Source organism: Apteryx rowi, unplaced genomic scaffold, assembly GCF_003343035.1.
Source record: "Apteryx rowi isolate R43461 unplaced genomic scaffold, aptRow1 scaffold_160, whole genome shotgun sequence".
In the NCBI taxonomy this organism is placed as follows: Eukaryota; Metazoa; Chordata; class Aves; order Apterygiformes; family Apterygidae; genus Apteryx; species Apteryx rowi.
This window is the reverse complement of record NW_020447864.1, coordinates 178,299-191,958: the sequence shown is the minus strand read 5'-3', so window position 1 is coordinate 191,958 and position 13,660 is coordinate 178,299. Positions and strand designations below refer to the sequence as shown.

Sequence of the window (13,660 nt, the reverse complement as noted above, 5' to 3'; positions counted from 1 at the left end):
TCAAACCAATATTGCAAAGTTATGATGCTGCACTGGCCCAGAAAGGTATTTTAGGACATTCCAGTGTCCTTCCAGCCTAGCTTGCTGTCTGAGACACCTACCCAACTGGGGACCCCAATGGTAAGGAAGAATTTTCCTTTCAGTATTGAGTGAAGCCAGGTGTTAGATACTGACTGAAGGGAGCTGGTTTCACTTGCTGGCCAAAATACTAGCTGGGCTACTTTGGGCAGAGCTCTCTGGTTTTCCTCTATAACACACTAAAAGTTTTGAAGGTTGAGGGGAAGAAGTAAAGGAAGCTTGATATTGTCAGTTGAAAAGACGGAGATTAGGAGCATTCCTTCCAGAGGCCCATTGCCTGGTTTGTATTAAACGCCATCAGTACAGAGCATGATCTGTAGAGACAGATCTGATCAATTTGGAATTGTAGGAGAAGAGTTAAAAAGGAACAAATTAAAATCCTATATTCCCACTTGATTTGCTTCTCCCTCTCAAGGCTCATCCAAAGCCTTTTGAGGTTTGTTGCATATTGAATGAAACCTTACTGGATGTCAGTGATGAGGAATAATGGGATTAAGTGAGGAAAGCTTTGCTTAAATAGTAGGAAAAACCTTTATAACCATAAGATCAATTAGGCCACAAATTGATCTTGCTGCCAAGAGGTGTGGCGAAATCTCTTTCACAGGAAATGTTCAAGTGAAGACTTGAACCTCAGCCATTTGCAAAGCATTAGAGATACTGGAATTTGGCCATAGTGTGTGGGTGTAGACTCTGATCTTTAGGAATTGTGTGACCTTATAGTGTTTATTTCTAGAGCTGAACGATAGCATGAGGATGCACTGCTCTTCAATTAGCTTAGTGCAACCAAGGGGTTTTTGTTGCTCTCACCCTGAATTTTGCTTGGCCCCTCTGCATTCTGCTCCTATTACAGCCTTCTGAAATAGGGGATAGAAAACTAGTTGACATCCTTCAACCTGCCTGGATGCTGTGTCTGGAATGATGTTGCATAGGTTCCACTGTGTTCTCAAAAATCTTTGAGAATGTATGATAGAAAGGAGGCCTGTGAAGAAAAAGAAGCCAGACATTAACTAAAAGAAGAAAAACAATTCAGGCTTGGTTTTGATGTTTCTGTAGTAATGGCTACTTAAGTCATTCCAAGAAGACACAAGTGCTTTGGATTTCAGTGTCAAATATGAAGTAATAGAAAGAAATTCTCTCACTTGTTTCACTTTTGCTTATTTATCAAGTTGAACAGTTTATTTTTACTGATGAATTTAAAGAGAGTCTGTTCCTTAAATAGAGAGACTCCTTAAACCAAGTGTCATATCGTCACTGTCAGGATGCTGGACTGGATGGACCATCAGTCTTACTAAGCAGGGAATTTATTGTGTTTTTATGTAAGACTCATTCCTACTTCTAGCAAAATGGGTGAAGGGTAAGTGTTTGGCTGTAACATGGCTACTGGGAAATCATGGATTTGGTCAAAGTTCAAACGCCAGGACTAGAGGCATTCACAGGTGCCAGCTGGGCAATTTAGAAGATGCAAGAAAAAGTTTGTGGAATAAAGCTTGCAGTGGTAGGGAAGGTAAACATTATGCTCAGGTATAAGAACAGTTGTCAGTAGCGGTGTTTGGCTCAGAAGTTTTTTGTATAAAAACAAGCAAAGGATCACATGGAGCAAGGAGGATACTCTCCCTGCTTCTAGAGACATATTGCCTGCATGGTGATGTCCATTTTCTGCAGGAAACAAGATAGACCTATGAAACTGATGCCTGGTGTGGGAAAGATTTAGCTATGAATGAATGCTTTCAGTAGCCAGGGACAGAAGGCTGACTGAAGGAAAATGAACTTCCTTACTCAGCATCATAGCTTCAGAATGTTATTTAGGTGGATCTACTGGGTTGAACACTAACAAGCTATTTTTGTCTTCATTCTCCCTTTATGGCCAAGTCTTCTTTGGAAGAGTAAAAAGAATTCTGACATTTCTAGTGCATCAACAACACATATATCTGAGTGTGAGACGCATAGAATTGAACTGGCAGATCCCGAGTGGAATTTCTTACTCTTCCAGTGAGGAAAATTGTCCTTGGACTTATGAACTGATCAGAGAAGATTCACAGTCATCAACACAAAGCTAGAAGTAGAGAGTTGCTTCCATGGCTAATCAGTTTTTACATATAAACTCTTCTGTAAATATTCAGAAGGAATTGATCCTCACTGGACTGTATAAGGCACATGCTACTGACATTAATTGTCTAGTCTCTTTCTTTTTTCTCTTCTCTTCTGTCTCCCAATTTTCACAAGACTATGGTAGCATCTCGATATGTGTCATTCTGTGTAGTGTTTACACGCACTCGCACGCACGATATGCCTTGAATATATTTCTGGAGATCCAGGAGAATATAGAGATTAGACCAACAGCATGTCTGTGCTAAATATCCCCTGCCGTTTGTTTAATAGGGAGACGTAACATGGAAATTTGGACTTAACTGCACTTCCGCTTCAGCTTTGTAACTCAACTTTTTAGCTCTAAGAAGTTTGGAGCTGTATGGACAGGGGATATTCTTGTTAATTGCACATCCCTAAAAGGAGCTTGCCAAGATTAGGTAATTGCTTTATGTGGAATGGTTACAAGTGAAGGAAGGAGGAGAAACTGTACGTCCTCCAAGGCCCAGCTACAAGTTCTGTTTCCCAGACAACAGCGCAGGATTCTCTCCCCACTGTATATACAAGTGCAGTCTATCCTGCTGACATTCAAAAAATTTATGAAAATTAAATGGCACGAGTAGAAGGGTATATGTATCTGATGATGTTTTTCTGCATGTATAAATTCCCTGTCATATTCTCTGTACAGAGTTAGCTGACTGGAAAGGGCTTCATTTTGCTGCTTTCTTAGATTATGTTGGCAGAGATTTTAAAGGGCATTTGCTTTTTCTCAAATAATAGCTTACTTTTGAAAAAAGTGGTTTTTTTTTTCATTAGGATCATGTGGGCATTTTATTCACATCACTATTCTTCATTTGTTTATTGTGGCATGCCCCAGATTGCCAAGACCCTTGCTTGAAAAAAGTTACTTCTTTAAGCAACTATTTAGCAAACTGTTTGCAGATTCCATGAACAGTGTGCAAAATGGTGCAAGGAATTAAATATCCTTTAACCCAGCCTGTTGTTCTGTTTCAGACATTGTTGAACGAGCTAGACCGAAGCATGGGGCGTTATCGAGATGAAGTAAATCTCAAAACAGCCATCATGTCCTTTATCAATGCTGTTCTGAATGCTGGTGCTGGTGAGGTGAGTTGTTGCCCTGGAAATTCCATCTGAAATGTTGTTCTTCAAGTAATTTATCTGAGAAATGGCTAGCAGATTAAGTCACAAATCTTGTGTTATTGAGTGGATTATAGTTTGTAGAAAAAGGGTGAGTTGTCAGTATCAGTCCATCAGTGTCTTCCCTGTTATTGCATTCCCAGCCTCTTCCAATATAGCATAGACTATTGTATTAAGAAGCCCCTCCATATTTTTCTGTTCTACTTGCTCTCTTTCATACATATGAATATGCCTTATAATTCAGCACATTTCTCCTTTTTTACTCTCATTAACCCTATGCCACTCTGCCAGTAGGGCTGGTCAAAAAACAACTCAGGAACATGTTAAAAATATTATTGTTGGTAGTGTGGGAAGAAAGGGGACAAAGTCCCACTCCAGATTGAGGACAGAAAATCAAAAGCATGACCAGATCCCTGAACATAAAATTTGGGGTGCAGTAGTTGGAGGAAGGGAAAGAAGAAATAGTTTGCTTTGTTTTTTAATAACTGCAAAGCATTTTCCTCTTGATTTTGGCCTTTTAAAACATATTTTGGTTTACTTTCAGAAATGTTTTGACTCAAAAAACCCAAAACATTTTGATTTTAAAATGTCAAAGTGGGACACTTCAGAAATTTCAGTTTGCTTGTTGTTTTTATTCATTAATAACACTCCCTTTTGAGTCTGAACAATAGTTTAAACTGATTTAATTCATTGAAAATGTTACTTTTGGTACACTGGTATCTTTTTTTGGTTAAACCACAAAAGGCAACAAGCTCATAACAGCTCTGTCTGGCAGTGTCTGTTTGCAGCAGTCCTGTAAAGCCCTACTGAATAGGTGTCAAGTTTGCCAGAGTATATGGTAATTTTATGCCATGTATGCATAAAAACTAGGGGGAAGTCTGCAATACTGTTCATTTATAATCACGTGGAAGATCTCTAATTGCCTAGCAGGATAAACACTAACAACTTTTAGTCTTTGTGGAACAACATGGAGTGTGCTGTCCTTCTTACTGTATGCGTGGAACTTATTCTAGGCACATGAGGATTGCATTTTTAAAGCAAGCAGAGGCAAAGGCCTTAATTTTTAGTTACTTTAGCTTGGGAGGGTAGGATTATTTAGAGACATTTGGAAAAAGGGATCATGGAATGTGAATCATCCTGTGAATTGAGTGTCAGGATAGAGGATATTAAAAAGGGAAGAATCGAAGTTTTAAGCAAATCTTTTTAATTGCATTAAAAGTTTTTATAGCATTAAAAAAAAAAAAAACCTTTTGGAAGCTGTTAAGTTGTTTTTCCCCACTCCTTAAGGACAACTTGGAGTTCCGATTACACCTACGATATGAGTTTCTAATGCTGGGAATTCAACCTGTCATTGACAAGCTAAGGGGACATGAGAATGCCACATTGGACAGGTAAGACACACTTTCTGAGAATAGTCATTGATCAACAGAAAGTTCTAGGGAAACATTTGAGTTTCAGATTTAAGCACAATGCTGCCTTTCTCCCTAAGACTGACATCCTTTAAAAAACAAAAAGGAGATTTTCCTTCAAACTAAAATCAGCAGATGAAGTAGGAAACGTACATACTAGATTGGCAGTGGCTTTGACAAGGAGTTCCTGAAATGTTTTTTTTCTATCATGGAAATGGCAACCAGAGTGAGAAAGAAATGTTCTAATTATTTGTCCCTTGCAGCAAAACTGGAAAAAAAGCCTGACCTGGTAGGAGAAAGGGAAGCCAGTATTTCATTGACTACATTGAGCCTGAGTGCATGTGGTCAAAGTGCAGGTTCTGAGTTTCCAAGACTTTTTTTTGCATCAATCTTTTTTGTGATCCAGCTTGTACCACAACCTCTCAAACAGTGGCACTGGCACTGGCACAGCTATAAGAGGAGAGGGACCTGTGGTGGGCAAAGTGGTAGGAATGAGTGAACAAGAGAGGAGAATGAGGAACATCTTCAAATGGCATTGCTGCTGCACAAAATGGCAATTCAAATTGCTGTGTTAAAAGTTATTCACAAAATAAATGCTTTCTCCACTGCAGCATGTCTTCACTAGGGAACCAGGTTAATCTCACTAGCAATTCCGTATTTTGCCACGTTAACTGAAGCTGATGATGAGCTTAAATTAAACCTTTCACAAAGCTACAAGCCAAAATAAACTTGGAACAAATGACCTGAGCTATTTGACTGAGACACCTCAAGAAGCTAAACAAGCTGACGACTCATCAGGGAGCCTAGGAAAACCCATTTGCTTAACAAAATGAAGCCTTTTAAGGTGTGGGAATGCCTGTTCCTAAGCCTGCCATGGGAGCATATCTTCTGTAACTGCACTAAACTCTGTGGAGAGGGATTGACCTGCTATCGTGCTGCTCCCCTAACTACTCTATCTTCACCTTTTTCTGTAGAGCAGGGCTGATCTGCAGGGACTTGATAGATAGAAGTGTGAAGTTTGCCAAAGTATATGGTGAAAAACTGAGGATCAGGCCTATGTCTGCAGCTTTCAAGACATCAACCTTCGGGATTTTTTTTCAAATATCCAGTGTCAGGAGCTGTTGTAGGGTGACAAATTTTGCATAAACACCAGGCTAGTACCAGCTGTCTGTCATAAATAGATGCCTTACATCTTTGAGCAGGTGGAGGCATATACCTACATAGTAATGCCACAGGAAAAGACTGTGTGTAGATGTCAGACAGTTATATATGTCTACAACTTGCCACAGAGATGCAGTTGGTAGTGTCACTTTTGATCTACACCATTGTAGCCAAGAAGAGAATCTAGCTCATGGGCCATCCCTGTTCCTTTGGCCAGTAACAAGGAGCATTCAGGAGGCGCTTAAGGGCACTTGTGGATCTCACAAATCATAATGATAAGGATGATATGGAGGTTTGAGAGGATCCCAGATGCCTGGATTACATAGACTATATGCCAGGTCAAGACAGGGAAATGTGCCACGCCTTCCACCACACCATCTGCTATGCTCTGGTCTCCATGCAAGGGAAGTCCAGGTGCCATGGTCAAATGTGTCTCTCACCAGATGCCCCAGATCCCGCCAGAGGCACGCGGCTGTGCTCATCAGTAGGCAAATGTAAAGACAGCTATGAACCCTGTTGTTTAACTAAATGCATCTCTGGTCCACATTGTGAAAGAAACAAATTATTTAACATATCTGGTTAACAAGCGTGGCATGAACTTTTTAGAAATGTATTATCACTGCAGACATTGCATCCCTTTCTTATTTTATATTCATTTTTAGCAGCCATTACCTCAACACAGTGCCTTAGCATGGGGATTAAAGAGCACTTGTACCTCAGCCAGCCATTCCTTTCGGCCTGTCATTGACCCCCATGAGTTGCCTTACAGACATATTCCAACACTTCATGTGAAAAAGACTTGCCAGTTTCCAGGTCCTCTAGCTGGAAATGAGGTGTTACTTCTTCTGCTGTGGCAGGTTTACTTAAAGTCTGAATTATGCTGTGAACATTGGCGGTTTTGTTTTTGTTTTTTTTTTTTCCATTTTCTTTTAGGCACTTAGATTTTTTTGAAATGGTCAGAAATGAAGATGACCTGGAGCTTGCCAAGCGGTTTGACCTGGTAAGTTTTCTCTGGAGTGCCTGAACTTGCCAAAGATGAACCATCTGCTTTGGATCCTTTGTGCAACTTCCCCTTGTGTTCCCTGAAAGCAGTGATCGGCTTTGGCTGCTGAGAGTGGTTGGTGCTCTTGTTTTCACTGTTTCTCATTTAGCAAGTAGGGATCTGTGATGTGTGAACAATGAAAACAATGATTACAGAAACAGCTTCTGCCAAGTATCTTTGACAAAGACTCACTTCTTTTGCTTGGCTGAAAGTTCAGGAGCGGAGGAGGTTCTCAACACTGCTCTCATGTTCTCAATCCTGATGATCCAGATGCATTCTAGATTCATACATCCCCTTTACAGGACTATAGATGAAGCTTGAGCTCTTTTCTGATACTTTACCCAATAGATCCCAGGAAACTCTCCTGAAGGTTGTCACCTCAGAGGTTGTGGAGAGGATTAGTACTTTGAAAGGGGTGGAGTTTGAAGATGAGCATACAGCAAGTGCAGTTTCCACAATCTCTAGGAAGGGACTATAGGGCCCAGAAAAATTGTAATTTCCTCTTTGTCCATGATTGGCCTCTGCCACATACCAATATAGAACTTCCAGCCCTCCTCTGCTTACCTTCTGCTATTTGTGCCACCACTTCTTAGGACCCGAATGTTTTGTTTGCTCCAGAAAGCTCTTGGTGGCTTTGCATGCTTCCCGCCTGTTCATCCTTTTGGGGATCTTCTTACTGGAGTGGGGATGGCAGTGCTCATCTCAAAATCCCATGTGCCTTTTCCTCACTGGAGCTTATAATTGGACATTGCAAGAAACTCTGCAACAGTCCAGTTGCTGGAAGTCTGCCTGTCTCTGTTGATCAGACCTTTCACAGTTAGCCAGGCTTTCACTGTGCCTGGTTTTTGTCTCACTTGTTCTTTCACTGCTTCCCTCACTTCAGATCCACATTGATACAAAAAGCACCTCTCAGATGTTTGAGCTGATCAAGAAGAGACTGAAGCATACGGACGCCTATCCCTATTTGTTATCCATCCTCCAGCACTGCTTGCAGATGCCTTGTGAGTACTTCGCTGTTTTTCAGAGCCAAGGATTGGTGAAGAAATGGGGAGCTTTGGTGTATAAGAAGGGGAGACAGATACCAGGATACACATTTTCTTTGTCTTCCATTCAGATCTTGACAGTGGCTTAAGAGACTTGGTATCTGGCACTGATCTTAGCCGGCTGATTTTGTTGCAATATATAAAGCAGAAGTTTGACCTCTCTGCATTTGCAAATAAAATTAAGTAGCTGGAGGCATTCCAATTAGTCACTGACGGAGCTTTTAATAGCTTTAAATTAGAAGGTTTAAAAAAGAAAGAGCCCTTGTGCTCTAGATCAGGGAATTCCCAGAAATAGCCACCATTTTGAATGTTAACAAAATTCAGTGAGGAATCATTTCTGAGAAACAATACAGTAATGAAAGCTGTTCTGACACTGGGAAATTCCACAAGAAGTCTTTGGGCTGCTATCTCATGGCAATGCATCAGTGGAAGGCTCCCGGACACAAAATGAAAAATAACACTGGCATTTGTTTTCAAGAGAGGTGATAGGAATCTACTTGGTAACTGTCAGATAAAATAATTCTGTCATGCTTCCAGAGTGTAGCAGCCAAACAAAGGCAGAGCAAGATCACCACAGAACAATCTGCCTTAATCCTGTTAGGCATCAGGGGCTGATTTTGGTTACTTTCAGCCATACTTCAGCAGTCAAACTGAGGAACTGAGAAGGGGACATGAGGGAGATATATACTGTAGTCTGCTTTTTCAAGAGGTAGTGTGATTATGTCATCAGGCACTTGTTAGATTCAAGTACTGCCATGCACAAATTCATGCAGTTGTTTTTCTAATTGATCTCCTTGATACTGTTATTTAAGACAATACTTAGGCTTTGAGCTTTTGATATGGACCTGGAATGTATGGTGGCAGAAGGGTCAAATCCTGCTAGGCTAGGACAGAATTATACTGAAGCAATTTTAAAGAAATTGAAGGTCCAGATGATCAAACTCAGGGAGCTAAAGTGAACTTTACATTTTTCTGGCTCTTCTGTTTGCTATCTATGGGATCAGTCCCTTTTGTTCCATTTCTGTCCTTCTCTCCACACTTTTTGGTCATGTTTTTTGAATTTCCATGCCAGATGAGTTTCATTGACCCTCAGGTAACTGAGTATGCAGACAGCAAATCTGAGTCTTTTTGCAGAGCCTGGTCACAATGTTACCCAGGTACCAAAAATAAATATCAAGCCCCAGAAAATACCAAGTAACAGGCAGCACAATGAAATCACTGCAGTAGCTGGTTTAAAGTGCAAGTTAAAGCTGAACTGCCAAAAGGGTCACAGAGCCTGAATGTGCAAATTAGGCACAGATTTGCATATGCCTGTCTTGTGCTGTTTTGATATGCCAGGTGTTTGTAAATAATCTGCTAGCACAATGCGGAATTAGGTCCTGTGTTCTGTGATTTGCTACTTATGGGATTTAAGATGGGAAAAAGAAAGGAAGGAATGCCAGTCTGTTGGTAGGTGTGTGCACTTTGCCATGAAAATGGAAGATCTTATGAGTTGATCTTTTTCCATACAGATAAGAGAAATGGAGGAAACTTTCAGCAGTGGCAGCTGTTGGACAGAATACTCCAACAAATTGTTCTTCAGGATGAGCGAGGGGATGATCCAGATATAGCTCCACTGGAAAATTTCAATGTCAAAAATATCATTAAAATGTAAGCTGTATTATTGTTTGTTTCTGTTATACAAGTGTTAAAATATAATAAGTATGCAGATATTTAGCAAATAAAATATTGTGGCTGAGGAGTTTCCTGTTTTAATTACAACCCCTTGTTGTTTGTTAGTCTTCTAAAAGTTTTGTTCCAAATTACATCTTAACCAGCCTGTATTTTTCAGCAAAATCCTTGCCTCTGCCTGTTAAGTTCCATTTAGATATTAAGCTGGTTGAGGAGCAGAAAAAATATCCCTCATAATATAACCAGGCTTCCGCATGTGCCTTTCTTCTGTCAAAATGTTGATGAAAGATTTCACTGATATTTTCAAAAAATGTGGTCATCTCTACTTAGATCTCATTTCTCACTAATGAGCACATACTTTAGAAAGATTTCAAATAGTGGATAGCAGCCCCCATGTAAGGGACACAGCCTTTTACCTCTCTATAAAATGTCTACATGCTGTCACCCACAGACTTGGCCAAGGGTTCTACCATTATTTTTTCCCATAGGATGCATCATTTGAGAAGTCTAGCTACATGAGCTGGCTCTCATCTCAACTCCCCTGTTCTCAGTCCTTTTTTAGCCAAACTTTTGGATTCTGCATCCCATCCATCTGCCTCTGCAGGTAATTCATGGCCCATTACCCTTTTGAATTATCCACTGAAAAGAGCATTCTCACAGAACATAAACTTCATATAAAACCAAATTCTCTTGTATTAAAAAATCTTAGTCCCTCCTTTTATAGGCATGAGCCAAAATCAAAACTGATTTCTCATCATGGAAAAATATATTGGTGTTTATCTTTATCTCTGTCTTGATATCAAGATCTTCCTGATCTTCCATTTCTACTTTCATAGCTACTCCTCATTTTGCATATCTAATCAATCCCCAGCGTGCCCTGCATATTTTCTGTCAGCAATGGGAAATAGCTGCGCCAGTATGAGATATGAGCATTGCCTGGTAACTGATATATTACCCAATAGATAACCATCCTCTCTCCTTGTAAGAAAGAAAAATAGAACCACTAAAGTAGAATAAAGGATGGCAATCCAGCCTTCTTACAAGGGTGGGATAATTTGTAACCCGTAACAATGGTGGTTTTAGCTATGACTTCTGTCTTTAAAAATAAGTAGACTTGGCACTTTGAGGGTATTACTTGACCACAGGAAAGTGTCAGGATTTTTCCCCATGCATTTCTTTAACCCCTTTTTAGGGCTTTGAGCACAAGATATCACCTTTGGAATATTAGCTGTTGGCTACAATAGGGATCAGGGTCTGGAACCAGACTGACCACTGGTGTGATTCTGTATAAACCTGTGAAAATCCATCAGGTTGCCTTTTATTGATTGCTGTACATAGTGGCTGCTTGCCCTCTGGGCTGGATGGCTCAAAACAAGTTTAAACAATCTGATTTCATCTTTCAGGCTGGTGAACGAAAATGAAGTCAAGCAGTGGAGGGATCAGGCAGAGAAGTTCCGGAAAGGTGAGTATGCCCGCTGTGTTTGGGGAAGCAAGAGAGGAAGATCTTGATTCAGTCACAGAGAGGCAGGCAGCAGAGCTGGGCAGAACTCCCTGTCCAGTGTTTTCTTTCATGGACTAACCCTGCTTTCTTTCTTCCTGTGCGTTTTCTCGTGTCTCATGCTGATCAATTTATGTGGTTCATAGGACAGAGCTTCCCTCAATGCTCACACAAAGTGATTTCACAATCCAAGTAAACCTTAGGCACCACTGTCTCAATGTCTTGATCACTGAAGATCACTGTCAAGACAGTTAGGCTCCATTTTCATTTCCCTGTTCTCATTATATGCCCTCAGTTGAACCAACAGATTTATGTCAGTTTTACTCCAGTGTAACTTATGTCTCTTTGGGCACTGTTCATGAGCTTTGTTTCATCAACCCTATTTCCCTGTTCCTCCTAGATCATGCAGAGCTGATGAGCAGGCTAGAGAAGAAGGAACGGGAATGTGAGACAAAGACCCAGGAGAAAGATGAAATGATGAAGACACTAAACAAAATGAAGGACAAGCTGCAGAAGGAATCCTTGGAGCTGCGCCAGACCCGGGACCAGATGAATGACCTGGTAGCTCAACTTAATGAGTTCTCGGTATGAGACTGGGATTCTTCCTATCCTTGTTTAAAACCTGCTAACTAGCAAATGATGAAGAAAAACATGAGTGAAAATCTTTCTATGGCCTGTACAGAAGAGAGCCTGATGAGACAGCCACAAATGCAAATGCTTAGAAGCTTCTTAAACTTTCGGTAGAGACCATATTACTTGAGCGAGTGGTATAGAATGGATAATGCAGGAATGGGCTATCCCGTTCCTTCTCCTCAGCCCCTGCTTTGTGATATTTGAGAATTGCTGAGATACATGTGTCCTCCTCTAGCCATAATTTTTACTGCTGAGTGGGTGTGATAGGTGGCCCTGATTGTTATTCTAGTAGAATAGAGAGAAGTCTCACAGATATGAAAGTAAATTTTACTGGAGAAACAGGACCCATGTCCTGCTTCAGGAGGGTCTGCACTGCCTTGAAGCTCTGCAGAAGTGACATTTGCAGCTGCGCTGTCCTGCGTGGTGCTGCTTCTGTCCTCGTGGTGTGCCCCAGCCTTGACTCACCAGGACACAGCCCTGAGTAGCTAGACACTTCAGAAAGCAGGATTCATTCCCTCCTCCCTTCTCCCACTTTGTGTTACTGGGGCCTTAATCACAGGTATTCAATATTTCAAACCCTAAGTTTCAAAACCCAGGAGTTCAAAAGTTTACAAGATTGAATTTTTCTCTTTTTTTTTTGTACATAAGGAGAAAATAATACATTTTGGCTTCTTTTACTAGCTTTCTGTTTTTCTGAGCCATTTATGGTTCCTTTTTTCAAGCTCTTCTCCACAACTTCAAGGGCTTGAAACTTTCTCTTAAATGAAAGCTGAGATTCCTCCCTTTATTGCATGGCTTTCAGTGCAGGAGGTTTTAAAGAAAACACCAAATATTTTGAGACTTGTAATAAAATCACATCAGCTGGCAACATGGAGTTATTGTACCTTTTAAACTGTTTGCTTTCTTTTTCTATGTGCTTTTTATTTTCCAGCAAGGTGGCAGCATTTCTTTCCCACCGCCACCGCCACCCCCTCCTGGTGGCCCATTAGCTTTGTCCTCTTCTCTCATGTCAGAAAATTTGCCCCCGCTGCCACCCCCTCTGCCTTTCTCCAGCTGTCCCCCTCCTCCTGCTCCACCACCTCCTCCAGGAGGGCCTCCTCCCCCACCAGGAGCACCACCTTTCTTCAACATGGGAATGTCACCCCCTCCAACAACCACCTTCAGCAGCAGTGGCACCAGCCTGAAGAAGAAATCTATCCCACAGCCTTCACACCCACTGAAATCCTTCAACTGGGCTAAACTGAGTGAGGTAAGAAGTTGTGGTGCTCTCAGCAATTAATTTACTTGCCAAGTGTAGCCCAGTGATGACTGACACTGTGAAGTGCAAGGTGACAGAAGCCAGTGATTTAGTGGCTTTTAGTGGTCGGTAGGAGTCAGTAACTGTTTTGAGGGAGTTTCTCCAGTTCTGTAGCAGTGCAGCACATCTCCTATGTTGACCAAGGTGCAGATTAGATTGATCTGCAGTAGGTCTGGGTGTACTGTTGGTTCAGCACAGCTGCAGTGGGACTAAATGCTGTAAGCCAGAGGCAGACATCGCCAGGGCTGGTGTGCCAGAGCTGCCCTCATTTGTGCATCAAGGAAAAGGAAGGCTGGAGCCAATGTGGGCAGAACACAGTGAGAAACAGCTCCCGAACCAGTCTCCTCTACCCTGGCAGGAGCAATTGTTGAGGAGGGGATGGCGGCCTGTTTCTCCTCACCATTCATTCGTGGCCATAAGGGAAATTGCCCTCTTGCAAGGTTACTGCTCTGCCTCTTGCGAATAAAACTCCAAATTGGCAATAAAAATGGAGGATTTGAATTCTTCCTGTTGCATGCATTTTCTGTTACCTTAGTCGCCTCTCCTGCCCCTCCACTTCTCTCTCGTTCTTTTTTTTTTTTTTTT

The 13,660-nt window shown here is 41.3% G+C and overlaps 1 protein-coding gene across 3 annotated transcripts in view; it reads left to right on the top strand.

The window, feature by feature from the left end:
• DAAM2 (dishevelled associated activator of morphogenesis 2) overlaps window positions 1–13,660 on the top strand; it is a 122,018-nt gene that overhangs the window by 63,032 nt on the left and 45,326 nt on the right. For all 3 annotated transcript variants that reach the window (XM_026059847.1, XM_026059846.1, XM_026059845.1), the window contains exons 6-13: window positions 3,178–3,288; window positions 4,609–4,712; window positions 6,825–6,891; window positions 7,817–7,934; window positions 9,488–9,626; window positions 11,051–11,109; window positions 11,546–11,730; window positions 12,710–13,027. In XM_026059847.1, the coding sequence (XP_025915632.1) occupies window positions 3,178–3,288; window positions 4,609–4,712; window positions 6,825–6,891; window positions 7,817–7,934; window positions 9,488–9,626; window positions 11,051–11,109; window positions 11,546–11,730; window positions 12,710–13,027 (1,101 nt within the window). The remainder of the gene's footprint in view (window positions 1–3,177; window positions 3,289–4,608; window positions 4,713–6,824; window positions 6,892–7,816; window positions 7,935–9,487; window positions 9,627–11,050; window positions 11,110–11,545; window positions 11,731–12,709; window positions 13,028–13,660) is intronic.